This window comes from Cavia porcellus, unplaced genomic scaffold, assembly GCF_034190915.1.
Source record: "Cavia porcellus strain 051 isolate PalLab524CR breed Dunkin Hartley unplaced genomic scaffold, mCavPor4.1 scaffold_16, whole genome shotgun sequence".
NCBI lineage: Eukaryota > Metazoa > Chordata > Mammalia > Rodentia > Caviidae > Cavia > Cavia porcellus.
In genome coordinates this window covers 30,800,197-30,817,370 of record NW_026947499.1, presented here as the reverse complement: position 1 = coordinate 30,817,370, position 17,174 = coordinate 30,800,197, and the positions used below count along the sequence as shown (strand labels likewise).

General features: G+C 39.4%; 1 protein-coding gene across 1 annotated transcript in view; it reads right to left on the bottom strand.

Moving 5' to 3' along the window:
* The window catches only part of Ube2l3 (ubiquitin conjugating enzyme E2 L3), a 61,300-nt gene that overhangs the window by 28,061 nt on the left and 16,065 nt on the right, over positions 1 to 17,174 (bottom strand). Inside the window, exon 2 of the mRNA XM_003478057.5 lies at positions 11,442 to 11,537. Coding sequence (XP_003478105.2) covers positions 11,442 to 11,537 — 96 coding nt within the window. The remainder of the gene's footprint in view (positions 1 to 11,441; positions 11,538 to 17,174) is intronic.

Here is a 17,174-nt window from a genome sequence, read left to right as displayed (position 1 = left end):
ATCCCTGGTGAGTGAAGTATTTCAAGCCCAAAAAGAAAACCTCTAACCCAGACTGATGTACCCTGCAAAACTATCTTCCAAAATTGATGGAGAAATAAAGATACTTCGATAAGGAAGAACATCTGAGGAACTTTCATGAACACCAAGTCCGCACTTTAAAATGTTTTGAAGGACATTCTATTTTTTTTTTTTTTTTTTTTTTTTTTTATCGGTACCGGGGATCGAACTCACGACTGCCTGTTTGCAAGGCAGGCGCTTATGCCGCTGAGCTAAATCCCCAGCCCCCTGAAGGACATTCTAGAAAGAGATAACAAGGATTACAACTCATGAACCCTCCACCAGAATGAATCCAGCAGGCAAGACAAGCAGTTAGGAGCAAACAACAGGAAAATAACATGATAAGGTAACTCAATGCATATCACTTATAACCAATGTTAATGCCCTAATTCATTAATTGAAAAAAAAAAAAAAGATTAGCAGAATGGATCAAGAGGCAAGATTCAGTCAGGCACGGTGATGCACACCTGTAATCCCAGCACTGGGGAGGCTAAGGCACCAAGCATTGTAAGTTTGAGGCCAGCCTGGGCTATATAAGCCTGCACTACATAGTGAGACCCTATCTCAAACAAAAGCAAGATAAAACAACATGCTGCATACAAGAAACACTTTTAATTTAAAAAGAAATTCATAGACTATAAGTCATAGGATGGAAAATAATATTCCATGCAACAAGAACCAGGAAAAAAGCAAGATAGCTATTTTATTTGCAAATAAAATGAATTCCAAACTAAGACTGATTAAGAGAGACAAAGAAGGTAACTATATCCTTGTAAAGAGAACAATCCAAGAGGAAGAGATAACAATCATAAATATATATATGCATCAAGCCGGGCATGGTGGGGAGGTTAAGTGAAGAGGACTATTGTAAGTTTCAGACCTGCCTAGGCTACAAAGTGACTCAAGTCCAGCCTGAAATTGCATAGCAAGATCCTGGCTCAAACCCACCATCACCAATATATATATATATATATATATATATATATATATATATGCACCAAATATCAGTGCACCTACATATAACAAATATTAATAGACATTAAAAGTTACATAAGCAAAAAAAAAAAAAGTTACATAACCATCAATACACCTGTAACAGGGGACCTCAATACCCCATTGTCACAAACAGATCAAGTGCACCAAAAAAATCAACAATACAATACTAGAACTTAATGACACCTCTGAATAAATGGACTTACTAGATATGTACAGTGTTTCACCCTACAACATCAGAATCAACATTCTTCTCAGTTGCACAAAGGATGTTCTCCAAAGTACACCACATACTAGCTCACAGAACATGCTGAAGTAAATGCAAAGGAATTAAAATTATCCCATGCATATTATCAGACTACACTGCAATGACTGGAAACTATTAACAAAAGAAACCATAACAACTTCATAAACACATGGAAATTAACACTGTCCTAAGCAACCAATGGGTCACAGACGAAAGAACAAATTAGACAGTTTCTACAATTAAACAATAACAATATAACGTAATGGAACTTATGTTATATAACTGAAAAACAGTCCTATAAGGGAATTTATAGCAGTAAATACCTGTATCAGTAAAACAGTGAGCTCAAATAAACAACTTCATATTGAACCTCAAGCTTTTAAAAAAGAATGGGTCAAGCCCAAAGCTTGTACATGGGAGAAAATTATCCAGAATAGAGCAGAAATTAATGAAACAGACTAAGAATCGTATCACAGAATCAGTTTTTTGAAAGCTTAAAATTGACAAATGCTTAGTCAGCCACCCTTATCAAAAGGAGGAAAGACTCAAATCCATGTAATTGGAATTGAAAAGAGTGATATCACAACAGATCCTTCAGAAATCCAAAAGATCATCTATACCTACTTTGAGAACCTGGATTCCACTAAGATGGAAAATGCAGGCCAGGGATTTAGCCCACATTGTAAGCAAGCGCAAGATTGTGAGATTGATCCCCGGCATCAAAAAAAAAAAAAAAAAAAAAAAAGATGGGAAATGCAGAAGAAATGGACACATTCCTAGATACACATGAATTACCAAAGCTGAATCAAAAAGATACAAAAAATCCTAAATAAACCAGTATCAATGAATGAAAGAAACTGAAGATGTAACTAAAAACGTACCAACAAAAAGAAAAAGCACAGGCCCCAACACATTTACTGCTGAATTCTACATGAAATTTAGTGAAGATCCAAAGACAAAAATTGTGTGATCATCTCAAAAGATTCAGAAAAGCTTTTGATGAAGTCCAGCACCTATTTATGATAAAAACCCTACAAAAAACAAGAACAGATGGTCTTTATCTCAATCTGATAAAAGCCATCTAGACAAAGCAACAGCCAACATTATACTAAATAGACAAAACCTGAAAGCTTTTACTCTAAAATCTAAAATCAGAAACAAGACAAGGATGTCCACTGTCACTTTAACATAGTTCTTAAAACATTAGCCAAAGCAATTAGACAAGAGAAAAAAAAAAAAGGAACAAGGACAGGAAAGAAGTTAAATTACCATTATTTGCAGATGACATGATACTCTACATAGAAGACCCCGAAAACTCCACCAAACCAATTCTAGATTTAATAACTAAATTTAATAACACAGCTAGATACAAAGTCAACACTCAAAAACCAATAGCCATCCTGTACAAGAGTAACAAACTCACTGAGAGAAACTGGAGAAACAACACCTTTCATAATAGCATCTTTTTTTTGTTTGTTTGTTTGTTTTAAATCGGTACCAGGGATCGAACTCATGACTGCCTGCTTTTAAGGCAGGCGCTTATGCCGCTGAGCTAAATCCCCAGCCCCAATAGCATCTTAAAAAAATAAAATTCTTAGGAAATCAATCTAATGAAGGAAGTAGACTTCTATATTGAAAACTACAATATCCTGAAAAAGGAGACTGAACAGTATATCAGAAAATGGAAAAATATTCCTTGTTTTGGTAGGAACAACCAATATAGTGAAAATGGCCATACCTCCATAATTCTTACACAGATTTAACCCAATCCTGATCAAAATTCCAACAATATATCTCACAGAATTAAAGAAAACAGTCCTAAAATTCATTTGGGACCAGAAGAGATTGAGAATAGCAAAGGTAATTCCAGACAATAAAGACAAGGCAAGAAGACTCACAATTTCTGAGTTGAAATTATACTGTAAAGCTACTGTGACAAAAACAGCATGGTACTGACAAAAAACACACTTAAGGATAAATGGAACAGATCAGATGATGCAGAAAGAACTCCAGACAAATTTAACTACTTTGTCATTGACAAAGGAGCTAAATAACTTAGCCAGAGGAAAGAACAGCCTCTTTAATAGTGATAGAAAAACTGGCTTTTCACTCACCGAAGATTAAAACTAGAGCCATATCTTTTATTTTAATTTTATTTTTTTGGCACCGGGGATTAAACTCATGACTTGAACTTGCCAAGCAGGCATTTATGCCGCTGAGCTAAATCCCCAGCTAGATTCATATCTTTTAGCATGCACTAACCTAAAATTGAAATGGTTTAAAGATCTAAATATTAACACACCCAGGCATGGTGGCACATGCCTATAATCCCAGCACTCAGGAGGCTGAGGCAGGAGGATCCTAGTAAATTCCAGGTTAGCTGGTTACAAAGTAAGCAAGGCCAGCCTGAACTGCAAAGTGAGACCCTGCCTCAGAAAGACAAAAAGGCCAGGGGTATAGCTCAGCAGCACAAGCACTTGCCTGGCAAATACAAGGTCCCAAGTTTGATTCCTGGTACACCCCAAAAACAATTAAAACAGATGCTCACTGAGGCAGTACATAAACTAAATATTAAAATAGAAACACTAAATCTGCTAGAAGATATAATAGGTAGAACTCTTGAAGATACTGGTATATGCAGATTGTATAAACAAAACCCGAATCACACAAAAACTATCACAAAGAACAACTGAGGTCTAATGTTATTTAAAAAAAAAAAAAAAAAAAAAAAAGCTTTTACACAGCAAGAGAAATCATCAACACAGTGAAGAGGAAAAGATGTGGGGAAAAATGTTTGCCAACTGTTCCTCTATGGACTACTATCTCGAATAAATAGAGAACTATATCAGAACCTTCCCTAAAATTTAAAGACCCAATCCAAAAATGCACCTTTAAATAAATAGACACTTCTCCGAGGCAAAAGTTCAAAAGCAAATAAATAGGTGAAAAAAATTTCAACATCACTGGTCATTTGAGTGATGCAAATTAAAACATTGAGATTCCATTTCTGGGTCTCTCCCTGTGTCTCTGTCTCTGTCTGAGACAGGATTTTACTATGCATTTCAGGCAGCCCTTGAATTAACTTTGTGGCCCAGGCTTGCTTTGAACTCACAGTAATCTGCCTGCTTCAGCCTCCCCAGTGCTGTCACCACATCCAGCTTGAGATTCCATCTCACCCTAGAAAGATTAACTATCAGCAAGAAATCAACCAATACCAAATGCTAATGGGGTTGTGGGAAAAAAAGGAACCTGCTCCACCGTTGGTGGGAGCAGAGGCTAGTGCAACTGTTTTGTAAATGTGTGGCAATTCCTCAAAAAACTAGGATTAGAGGTTCCATTCAATCCAGCTGTTTCCCTTTTTGGTCTCTTCCTGAAAGAATTAAAAGCATCATAGCACAGCAATACACGCACACCCATGTTTATAGCAGCACAATTTGTAGTAACTGAATCTTGGAAACAGCCCAAAATGCCCCATCAATTAATGAATGGATAAAGATGTGGGGTTTTTTTATACAAAGGAGTACTACTGAGCCATAAACTTGAGACATTTCTAGCTAAATGGATACACCCTAAAAAGGTGTATCCATTTGTTTTTAAAAAGGAAGAAAGGTTTATTGCAACTCACAGTTGTAAAGGTGAAGAAACCATACTCTCAAATGAAATCAAGTGGACACATGTAAATATTACATTGTTTCACTGGTGTGAGAAACTGAAAGTGTAAACAAGGACCAAAAATATATAATAGATATCTGAACTAGAAAGAAAATACTCAAGTGGGAATGGGAAGAGGGGTAGTTGAGAAAAGGAAAAACTGGAAACAAAGTTTTTGTAACTAAGGAGGAAAAGGAGGGTTGAAGTGAGGGTACAGGAATGGGAAACAAAGAACCAAGTTACATCATATACAAGTACAAATTAATTAAGTATACATACCTACAATGTAGCAATAAATTTAATTTTTTCTAAAAATCCAGTTAAGCTTAACATAAATATAGAATACCTATCCTAGAAGAGAATACAAATTCTCAAATCACATAAAACACTGTCCAGAATAGAATCACATTGGGAAAAGGATCAAAATCTCACTCAGTAACTTTTCTGACTACAAAGTAATTCAAATAGATATCAGTAACAGAGCTAGAAAGAGGCATGTTGGGTCACAAAATGTCTTAATAAATTTAAAAAGATAAAAATCATACTAAGTAGTTTTTTGATTACAAAGGAAGGCAAATAATAATAGGAGTAGGAAATTCACAGTTGTGTAGAAATTAAAATTTTAACAACCAATGAATCAAACAGTGTTCTGCCTGTGCCTGTAGTGCCAGCTACTTCAGAGGGTGATGTGGCAACAGGACTGCTAGAGACAAATAAAATGAAAACATGACATTAGGCTGTCATGGTGGCACATGCCTATAATCCTAGCACCGAGGAAGCTGAAGTGGAAGGACTGCTGAGAGTCCGAGGTCATCCTGGGATACAAAGTGAGTTCAAAGCCTAAACTGCACAGTGAAATTAGTGAAATTTAGCCTCAAAAAGACACAAAGAAAAAAAGGAAATTAAAAACAAACCAGCAAAACACACATTACCAAAACTTAAGAGGATACAGAGAGGGAAGGAGAGAGGAAGAACAAACTAATCATAAACTACAAAAAATAAATAACAGGGGCTGGAGATTTAGCTCAACTGCATAAGCGCCTGCCTTGCAAGTGAGTGGTCATGGGTTCGATCCCCGGTACTGACAAAAAAAAAAAAAAAAAAAAAAAAAGAAATAATAGTAGATAAATGAATGTTTTTGTTTTTTAAAGTCAAAGAAAGTTGGGCGTAAGATTAGGACTGCTGCAAGTTCGAGGCCAGCCTGGACTGCAAAGTTTGATGAAACCTGAACTACATAGTGAGAATCTATCTCAGTCACAAAATCGAAAGTTAGTTCTTTAAAAATATTAAAACAAAATTTTAGCTAGACTGACTACAGGAAAAAGTGATTAAAACTGAAAATGAAAGTCAAGACATTAGTACTCATTTTATACAACTATTATAACACTCAACATCTTTAGCCATTAAGAAAATGCTTTGGGTGGGATTGGGGGTGGGGTACACACCTGTAATCTCGAGCATTTGAGAGAGGTTAATTAAGCAGTATCATTTTAAGTTCAAGGCCAGTCTGGTGAGACCCTGCCTCAAAAAGACAGAAGAAAAGAAAATGCATTTCAAAACTAAAGTAGGAGTCAAGTATGGTGGCAGAGACCTATAATCCCAATTATCTGGGAGTCTGGGACAGAAGAATCAAAGTTGAGGTCAGCCTGAGCAAATGCACTGAACAAAAACTAGTAAGATACTTCTAATTTGAAAAAACAGCATTATACTCTATAAGAAATGGCCAACATAAAGAAATCAAGCTGGGCATAAAGGCATACATTTGTAATCCCAGCACTCAGGAGGCAGAGGCAGGAAGATTGCTGCAAATTGGAGGCTAGCCTGGGCTACATAATAAGTTCAAATTCAGCATGGACTATATAGCAAGATCCTGTCTCAAAAGAAAAGGAAAAGGAAAAAGAGAGAGGGAGAAAGAGAAAAAAAAGGAAAAAGGAAAAAGAACAAGAACAAAAAACAAAATACTGACACCAACCCTCCCCTCAAAAACCTTAAAAAAGAAAACAGCAGGCTGAAAAACATTTTCCCTTGACATAAAGGATTAATATACAGAATTCTTACAATTCAACAAAGTACCATACTAAAAATCTGATGAGACTCTAGAAATAAAAACAATAAGTGAAAAAGTCAACCAAAATAATAAAACTAGAAATGCAAATCATATAGGCAACAATGACTTTACTATGTTTGTTATTTATTTATTTATTTATTTTTGGGAGGGAGGTATTACTGAACTGTTAATCAACCAGCTAAAACTTAGATTGCCTCCCCTTCCCACAGTGCTAATTACAGGCTAAGCACATTCCTATTACAAAGGTGAGAAGACTAGAAGCAATTGCTTAACTTCTCCAAGATCCCCAGGCCACAAGTGGGCAGAGTTGGGATTCATACCTTTGGGAGTCAGACCCCACAGCCTGGCCTCTGAAGTACCTGCTACTCAGAATCCCCTTATAAAATCGCCAGCCTTGCCAGGCATTGCCAAGTATGGTGGCACACACCTGTAGTCCCAGTAAGGGCCAGGAATATAGCTCAGTGGCACAGGGACTGCCTGGCAAGGGCCAAGTCATAAGTTTGATTCCTGATACCAAAAAAAAAAAAAAAAAAAGTGAATTAATCTCAGCACTGGGAGGCTGAAAAGAGGATGGCATTTGAGGCCAGGCTCAAGTATATGGTGAGACCTTGTGTTAAAAAAACAAATAAAAGCCAAGCGTGGTGGTACATGCCTATAAGCTTAGCACTTTGGACTGAGGCAGGAGGATCATGGCAAATTCAAAGCCAGCCTGAATCTCATATTGAGACCATCTCCAAAAGAAAAACCTAGAACTGAAGCCAAATAAATAAAATGTCCAACCTCAATGACAATAAGCACATATGGGCACTTGTATAAGAGTCCACAATATCAACACTGCTAAAATTTTTCTGGAAAATAACTTGATTTAATATATAAACAGATGGTTTATTCCTTATATACAAATTTACATGGTCAGAACATTATTTTAAGATCAAAATCTAAAATAAATAACATTTTCATCTTAAAAATAATCAAAGTTTAGGGGCTGGGGACTTAGCTCAGCAGCATAAGCACTTGCCTGGCAAGCACTAGGTTGTGAGTTCGATCCCCAGTATCGGAAAAAAGCAAAAATGCAAAAAAAAAAAAAAAAAAATTGAAGTTTAAAATAAATGATAAAATAAATGATTAAATAAATGATTAAATAAATGATCATGTAGTAAATTTTGTTGTAAAAAAGAGAGGGAGGAAAAAAAAAAGAGCTCTAACGGATATAACAGCAAGTGTGTTTAGGGGTGTTAAATAGCTGACTATATTAATGTTTTTGGATCATTGAACACAGCTGTTTGCAGTCTCTCTGTATGAATGTCTACTTTGTATTCTTTGATACTGTGATTTGAGCAACTATTTCCAAGATGATAATATGTAATCTATTAACAGGTGATTTCTTACTGTTATGTTTTTTTTTTTTGTAGTTCTGTATTATGTGTAACCTTACACTGCTTTGTTTTGTTTTGTGTTTTTCTCTTTTTCCTCTTAAATAAAAAAAAATAAAAAATAAAAATAAATGATCATGTCATGGGACACAGTCATTGAACGTGCTCCCAAAGTTTTTCAAGACAATAAATTATGAAAGAATAAAACAATTATGAAATAGTTTACTAAAAACTGCGTGAGCTGAGCCAGGTGTGTTGGCATACACCTGTATTCCCAGCACTCATGAGGCTGAAGCAGGAAGATCTTGTGAGTTTGAGACCAGACTGGGCTACAAAGTGAGCTCAAAGCCAGCCTGAATTGAGATCTTACCTCAAAAAGCCAAGGAGGAAGAAAAACAAACAAACAAACCTACATATGCTGGGCTTTCTGGTGTACACTTATAATCCCAGCATTCTAGGAAATTGAAGCAGGAGGAGTGCAAATATGAGTCTAATCTGAGAAACATATCAGTTTAGTAAGACTCAGGGTGAGGGGGCCCTGAGCTTAGTTTCAAGACCAAGGCCTTGGGGACAACATCCAGTATCACAAAAATAAATACATAAATAAATACATTAAAGAAGATTAGGAAGGCCAAACACAATGGCCCCAGGCTAGCAATTTAGGAGACTAAGACAGGAGAATCCAAATTTAAGGTAAGCCTGGACAATTTAACAAGGCCCTGTCTCAAAATACAAACTTTAAAAAACAAAACAAAACCAGATGTGGTGGCATAAGCCTGTAATCCCAGCCCTCAGGAGGCTGAGGCTGAAGCTGAAGCTAGAGGATCACTGTGAGTTTGAGACCAGCCTGGGCTACAAAGTGAGCACATGGCCAGCCTAAACTGCAGACCCTGTCTCAAAAAGACAAAAGTAAATAAATAAATAAATTAGTTAATAAAATAAAATAAAATAAAAAGGGCTGAGGCTGTAGCTCTATACAAGGGCCCAAGGTTTAATCCACAGTACCCCACCCTCCAAAAAAAGCAAGGCTGGGAGGAACTATGCCAAAGATTAAGAATGAAAACATTCACCAGGCCAGAAATTTCAGATAGGTTCACCCTCCTATCCCTACTTCTAAAGCATAGTGCCTCGAAACTTACTCAATTTATTGATGATGGATTATAATACTTTTTTCTTTAGATTTCACCTTTGAATTTCAGATGAAAAAAAGTTTACAGAAAAAGAAACATTTAAAGGGAACAAATCAGCTGGGCATGGTGGCACACGCCTACAATACCAGCACTCGGGAAGCTGAAGCAGGACGGTCCTTGCAAGGTCAAGACCACCTACAAAGTAAGCTCAAGGCCAGTCTAAAGTACATAATGAGACTCTGTCTCAAAGACAAAAAAATAAAATAGAACAGAATAAACCTGTTGAAGATGTGTGGTGGTATATGCATGTAATCCCAGCACCAAGAGACTGAGGAGGCAATAGAACCTTAAATTCATGCCCAGCTGGGCAACTTCACAAGACCCTGTCTCAAAAAAAAAGGGATGGGGATATAGATCGGTGTGAAGGCCCTGAGTCCACTCCCTAGTAGCCCCCCAACCCCCCACCCCACACACAGAATTAAAAACCTGAACTTCCACGGTAAAAACACAGTATTTCTAAGAAGCAGCTCTCAATCTGCCTACCTTTCTTCCTCCCTCTCTCATTGTCTCTCTCCTACAGCCAAACCATTTACTCAGCTATTCCTTACTAAGGACCAATAGCCTGCTGTAAAGCAAAGGACAGCTGGCTGTTTTCACCTCAACTGGGTAGATCTAGAATGGGGGTGGATAGAAGGATCCCATGATGGCCCAGCCCCTACGATGCAGCAAGACTTGAAGCCCAGGTATCAGTACAAGTATACACCCAGGAGAGGTCAGCTGCCAAGAATGCTAACCGCTCTAGGGCAGAAAGAAATGCTTTCTTGGAACATAATACCAACACAATGTGCCTGGGCAATGATTACGGGAAGGAAGAGGGGACTGAGAAGAGAAGAGGGTAGTCTGAATTGGGAAGTGAGTGTCGTTACTCTGAAAGCTCAAAGCCAGCCTGAGCCACATAATGAGACACTATCTCAAGAACACAAAATAAAAATGGACAGGTAATCATATGATCTGAGATGTCCTCTTCAACACCTAACAGGCTACCGTGGCAGTTGGGGTTGCAGTCACAGGCCAGCTCCTCCTAGCCAGTAGCTTCATGTTCATTTATCCTGAGCCTCAAGCCCTGTTATTTTCAAGCCTACAGAAATCCAAGGACTCATCTTGAAAACCAGATTGGAAACTCCTAGATTAAACAAACAAACAAACAAAAAACTGAGTTTGTTCTCCTTAGATATCCAAATAACTGCAAAAATAAGCTCTAAATCCAATATTTGTTGTTCAGCTTTCAAGGACTTTAAAGAAATAAATTACACTTGGGGCTGGGGACTTAGCTCAGCGGCATAAGCACCTGCTTTGCAAGTGTGCGGTCATGAGTTCGATCCCTGGTACCGATAAAAACGAAAAAGACAAAAAAAAAAAAATAATAATAAATAAATTACACTTGTTAATGGCAGGAAAGCATCAGGCACAGAGAAAGGACCTAAGGACCAGATGGGCAAAGCAGCAAAAGAAAGAAGATGGGTGGATGTGGAAAAACTGGCAAAAAGAACAATCACACAAGAATGTCAAGATATAAAACCTGGAAGGGTGGGTGGGGGAGATCTACACAGGAATGCTAGCCTTCTCCCAAGAGATGCCAGAGAAGGAAATTTTGTCCTGATAAATACGGTCAGGCACCCAGAAACATACTACTTTTCCCTGTGTAAAATTTGGGATCCCCAGAATTCTAGAAAACCAAATGCAAAGCCATAATTCTGCAAGGCCATGCCCTACCCTACCTGTCACCCTGGAGCCACAACCCACTTCTATACATCTGTGGGCTGCCCCAACCACAAGTCTACTTAGGAGCTCACAGATAAACCCAACAGCACACATCACCTGAAAGGACAATCTGATAAGAGGTGGAAGTGTTCAATACTCACAGGAACAATAAGCCCTTGCCAAGTCAATAAATTAGCTTCATCAACCTGGATGTTACGGAAGTTTTTCATTCCACATTTGCGGATCTCTTCAAGCTCCTGTTGATTAACAAAGCATAAAGGGGTGTCAAATTGGGGAAACCACCACATAGTAAGATCCCTCCTGACTCCCTCAGATTAAACCAGGTCACAACCATCAATGACATCAATGAGTGAAGACTTGACCATGCCTGGTTTGGTTAAAGAAGCATGGAACCAAGGAAATTCTGTGAGGTCATTGCCTCTATCTGCCCCAGACCAAGACAAATTCCCACCTCAGTAACCCGCTGCACATGATGGGAGGGATCATGCTTCCATAGATATATCAATTTCTCTCTATGGTTAGTCCTCATGCCAGTTTAAATAGGCATGTTCCCTACACATAGCAGACATGTGGTAGTGATTAGCCTAAGGTGCTACAGATCTGGCTTCTTCCAATAGAGATTTATTAAGTGCTGACTATGCACTGGACATTGAAAATATAAAGACGAATAAAACTGGCTAGCAGTCAACCAAAGGCAACTGGACACCCACCAACTTTCCTACCCAGTGCTGTGAGCTGTGACTTCAGGGCTCCACCCCAGTATTAACACAAGCAAAGAAAACAACCAACCAGTCTAGTAGTAGGAGGGGATACAAAACCTTCAGTGAGCCTCAGTTTCCTCAGCTGCCAAACAAGGGTGATAAGAAATACATTGTCTGCAGAAATGCACACAATGAAGGGGAAACCACATTGTAAGCAACAAGAATCCTTACAAACAAGAGGTCATTATGGTATATGTAAATAGTCAATGAAATGCCATTTCACCCAGAAAGCACAATCACCATGATTAATTACTCTAAGATCCTGCCCGAGACATCTTTAGAATTGTCTACCACAGACACCAGCCTGGTATTTCCCATTGTCTTCCCAGCACCTCAGGTGAATGTCTGGCTGGGGTCACATACAAGGTACACACACATCATATAGCCAACGTTCTTCCATGTGCTGATATCTGGAATGTCACTCCCAACTAATGGCATGGCACAGAAACCCCTCCCCCTGTGTGTTCTCTTCTGCAACTCAAGCACTAACCCCACTGAGCCTTGCCCCCTCAGCCAGGCTGCTTCCCCTCTGGGCCTCCTCACACACCCTCTAGAGCAGTGATGATGCAGGGATACTACAGCAGGTACATAGAGAGCCCTCTCTTGACAGCCCACAGGCCAAGTCACTCCTAGCAGCTGAGCATCAGATAACAGTCTTTTTTTTTAAACTAAAACCTCCGCTATTCAGGTTTAACTGCAGTGTTAACACTTTGCAATAACTAAGTGGGTTCTGAATTGGTTTAGGCACTCTCTCTAAAAGGTTCACTATCACTGCTCTAGAAAGAGGAAGGCCCCTCTATGTGTAAAGCCATGGCACAAAGGCTGTCCTACTGGCCACAGCATCAAACCAAATATTCCTCTGCACACCACATTTCCATCACACCACTGTAATTTATAAGGTACATGGGGCAACACTGAACAGAAGAAACAATTTTTGAGAAAAGGGAAACTAGAGGCAGTGTTACAGGTTCTAAGCAGGGGTATATATGTGTGGGTATGCAAGAATCTGATCCAGAGACAGTAAAACTAAAGAAATGCACAGAACAGGAAATTCATGTCAGTCAACTGCAAGGAGTATCTTCCCACAGGGTGATCACTGCTGGTCAATCCCAGGTGCTGGCTACGATCATCTGGACCTGAGTCCAGTCCAAGAAATTCAAGTCAAGCAGGTGTGGATGGATGTGAACATGGGGTTACTTACTAAGCAGCATAAGAAAGGAAAAGCATTGCCAAATGAGGGCTGGGTCTATTTCTAAGAAACAGCTAATACTAGTATCAGGACTTGCAATCTCCTGCAGCAGAGAATGAGGTGACCTGGCTCAAAATCGTGGTGCCTAAGAGAACATTCCAACCAGCTGTCTGCCATCTAGTACTCCTACTAATACCCAAGACTCAATACAAATGCTGCCCTGCAGAGTATAAAATATGAATAAATTCAGGAAAGGGAAAAGGCCTCATACCTCACCACATATCCCAAACAGAATGTCAGCTCCATTAGCTTAGGGTAAAGCAAAACTGGAGAGAAAAACTTGTCCTTCCTCTTTCTCTAAAATCTTGCTAGCTCTAGGCAAGCAACTGCTTGGGCAATCCCTCTCAGGAATGTGGACTTGTCACTGTGGTCCTATGCTTTTCTCACTGATAAGGGAGACACTTCAAGCAGTTCTCTCAAGAGAATCTCCTTCCTCTGAGGGGCAATACTGTGTACCTCATATCACAGATAAAGCTAACAAATGGAATTATAAACACATTTCACAGCATCCTAACATCCTGAGATGCACAGGATATGTTTTCTTTTCAAGGCTAAGATAGGGTTAGTTGCCTAGATGACTAACTGCCATTGTTTTGTTTCTCTATTTCCACTTGCTTATGCCACAATCTGTATAAAAGGGGACTCTCTTTGGTTGGGGGCCAGTCTGAATTTGAGCATTTCTAGTGGCTGGGCCAGTGCACTGTTAAAGATTCCTCTTGAAAACCCCTCCTGGTCTCTCCAGTTTTTTGGAAATTCTACAACAATGGTGAGGCTCAAACATCTGCTGAATGGCTGGGTTAGTGAGTGGCTAGGAAGTGAGTGGTGAGATGAGGGTGGGGGTGGGCTTCAGATCATAAAGATTCCCCTGCAAAGAGTTGCAAAGCTGGGGGCTGGGGATTTAGCTCAGCGGCATAAGCGCCTGCCTTGCAAGTGTGCAGTCGTGAGTTCGATCCCTGGTACCGATAAAAACGAAAAAGACAAAAAAAAAAGTACAAAGCTATATTTCAGCTTTCTAGCCCTTGGCTCAAGACACTACAATAGGATTTGCAGCTAATGAGAGCCAGATATAGTGGTACACATCATAATCACAGCACCTGGGAGAGAATGAGGCACTAGGACTGCTGTAAGTTCAAGATCAGCCTAAACAAGATAGTGAGATTTTTGCCTCAAAAATTTTTAAAAAAGGGGCTGGGGATTTAGCTCAGTGGCATAAGCGCCTGCCTTGCAAGCAGGCAGTCGTGAGTTCGATCCCTGGTACCGATAAAAACGAAAAAGACCAAAGGAAAAAAAAAAAAAAGATTCTTGGCTAAGGACAAAAGATACCAAGTCTTGAGCCTGACATGGTGGCTCACGCCTGTAATCCCAGCACTCGGGAGGCTCAGGTGGGAGGATCGTTGCGAGTTCGAGATCAGCCTGGGCTACAAAGTGAGCTCAAGGCCAGCCTGAACTGCATAGCCAGACCCCATCTCAAAAAAGACAAAAAAAAAAGATATGAAGTCTCCTAAGGCCTGAGTCCTAACTATCAAAATGCTTTAAACCAAATACAGAGAGAAAAAAAAAATCCCAGAACGCTCTATAAAACTAGGCAACCAAAAAAGATACAACAAATGAAAAGATATCCAATACTGAGAAAAAAACTAATTTTAAAATTATCTACAAATATACTTTATGGCTTCCGAACTCTATATTCTAACAACATGAAGTATGGCTGATATACATAAGAGGGTATATTTACAAGAATTTTAAATATAAAGCAAGATGGACTTAATTGAAACAAAGCAGTGAAAAACTATCTTGCGGGCTGGGGATTTAGCTCAGCGGCATAAGCGCCTGCCTTACAAGCAGGCAGTCGTGAGTTCGATCCCTGGTACCGATAAAAACGAAAAAGACCAAAAAAAAGAAAACAAAACAAAAACTATCTTGCGTAAGGCAAAGGCGAAACCTGTGGGTATAGGCACAAAGAAGACTACAAACAGCGCTTTGATATCAAGCAGATGAATGAAGTAAGACAAGTCACACTACTGTAGGAGTAATCCACACACCTGCAGGCTAGAGAAGAAAGGTCAATTCTAATAAGGTTAGCTGGGAAGACAGGGAATCCAAAGCAGTGTTATCAGATAAACTATTAATTTACATTGTTTCCAAGTTAAGCCATCCCAGGTACAAAAAGGTCACCTCTTCTGCATAATTCTAGCCAACAAGAACTGATTATTAGGCAGAAATGAGAAACTGAGACAAACAAACATGCCCTATTTTCTTCAGGTACCGATGAGCATCATTCAGGGAATGATGAGCACCCCACATCAGATAAGAGGACTTCTCAACAGGATATCACTAGCATCCAGGTTAGAACCCTGCACTTGACATCCTGAGCCCTGCCCATGACACATATGCTAAACATTGTGACACCATCCCACACAGGTGTCTCAACATCCTCTAGAGCCCCAGCTAACACACGCTGGCAGCAGTTATCAGTGGCCAGGATGCTACATTCCGTATTGCACAAGATGGCCCTTCAAGAAAAACTATTCAGCCCAACCTGCTAATCATGCCTCCACTAAGGTAAAAAAGACAAATTCTACACATTTGGAGAAAAAATATTTTGCATATTAAGACTCAAAAAGGCAGGATGTCTCAAACTCTCAGGATAGCAAATCCTTGAGCAAAATTGTGGCCCTTATAAATGAAAATAGTCCTAATAATAAAGAACTGGAGAAGAAATTTTAAAGTAACTCATGTTAAGTTCAGAGACAGAATTCAAGAGGCTACTACTGGTGATGGAAGAAAGGAGTTAACACAAAACAAAACAGAGCAGCCCAACTCTATGGAGAAAAATAAGGAAGACAAAGCCAGTAACAACAGCTTACAAAATATGCTTCCACAAAAGTTTGTTTCAATTCTGTTCAGAGCCAGAAATAGCCTGGGGTCAACTGCTCAGGGCTGAAGGCACAAGGCTGAGGAACAAAGAAATGAGCTTTAAGGGAGAGAACCAGCCAATTCCCCCATTTCTTCCCCTGGTAAGAGACAGCAGCCTTCCCAGTCACTACCAATAGTGCAAGAAGACAGCAATACTTCTCAAAATGAGGTCCCTTTCAAAGCCCAGAAGTGGATTTCAGTGTATCAAGGGAACCTGGAAAGACTCCTGGGTGTTGCCCAGTTTCATGTGTGTTTTTATTTTTTTCTTTGTTTGGTGGTACTGCTGGAAACCAAAGCCAGGGTCTCACTCATAGGCAACTAATCTACCTCTGAGCTATCTCCAGCCTTGCTCAGAGGGGAAAGCCAGGTGCAATAACACATGCCTGCAATTCTAGCTACTCAGGAGGCTGAGGCAGGCGAATAAGTCTGAGGACAACCTGGGCAATACAGCAAGATTCTATCCCCAAAATTTTAAAATCAGTTTCTTTTTTATTTTTAATGGATGGCAAATAGCTCAGTGGTGGAGTGTTGTGCTTAATCCTCAGTACTGCGGGAAAAAACATGTAGAAAGCATCTTCCCCACAACTCCAGCCCGGAGAGCTCATGTCTACATGCTCCCCCGAAGCAAAATGTGATATAATTAATAGAAAAGGATCCCCACCTAAGAGCAGTGTCCTGGCACCCCGCAGAAGCCCAGTGGAGCTATAAGAGCAAAGAGGAGCTATAAGAACAGAAGGCAGCCATGCACATCCAGTACTTATCACCTAACTGAGATTGTGCACATGTGTTCTAGCAAGTAGTCAACAAAACGTTCTCTTTTTTCCTCTTTTTTTTTTTTTTTTGCAGCTAAGCATGACAGGTGCGTTTATAATCCCGTCACTCTGGGAGGCTGAGGCAAAAGTATCACAAGTTCAAGTGCAGCACGGGCAACTTACTGAAAATCTGTT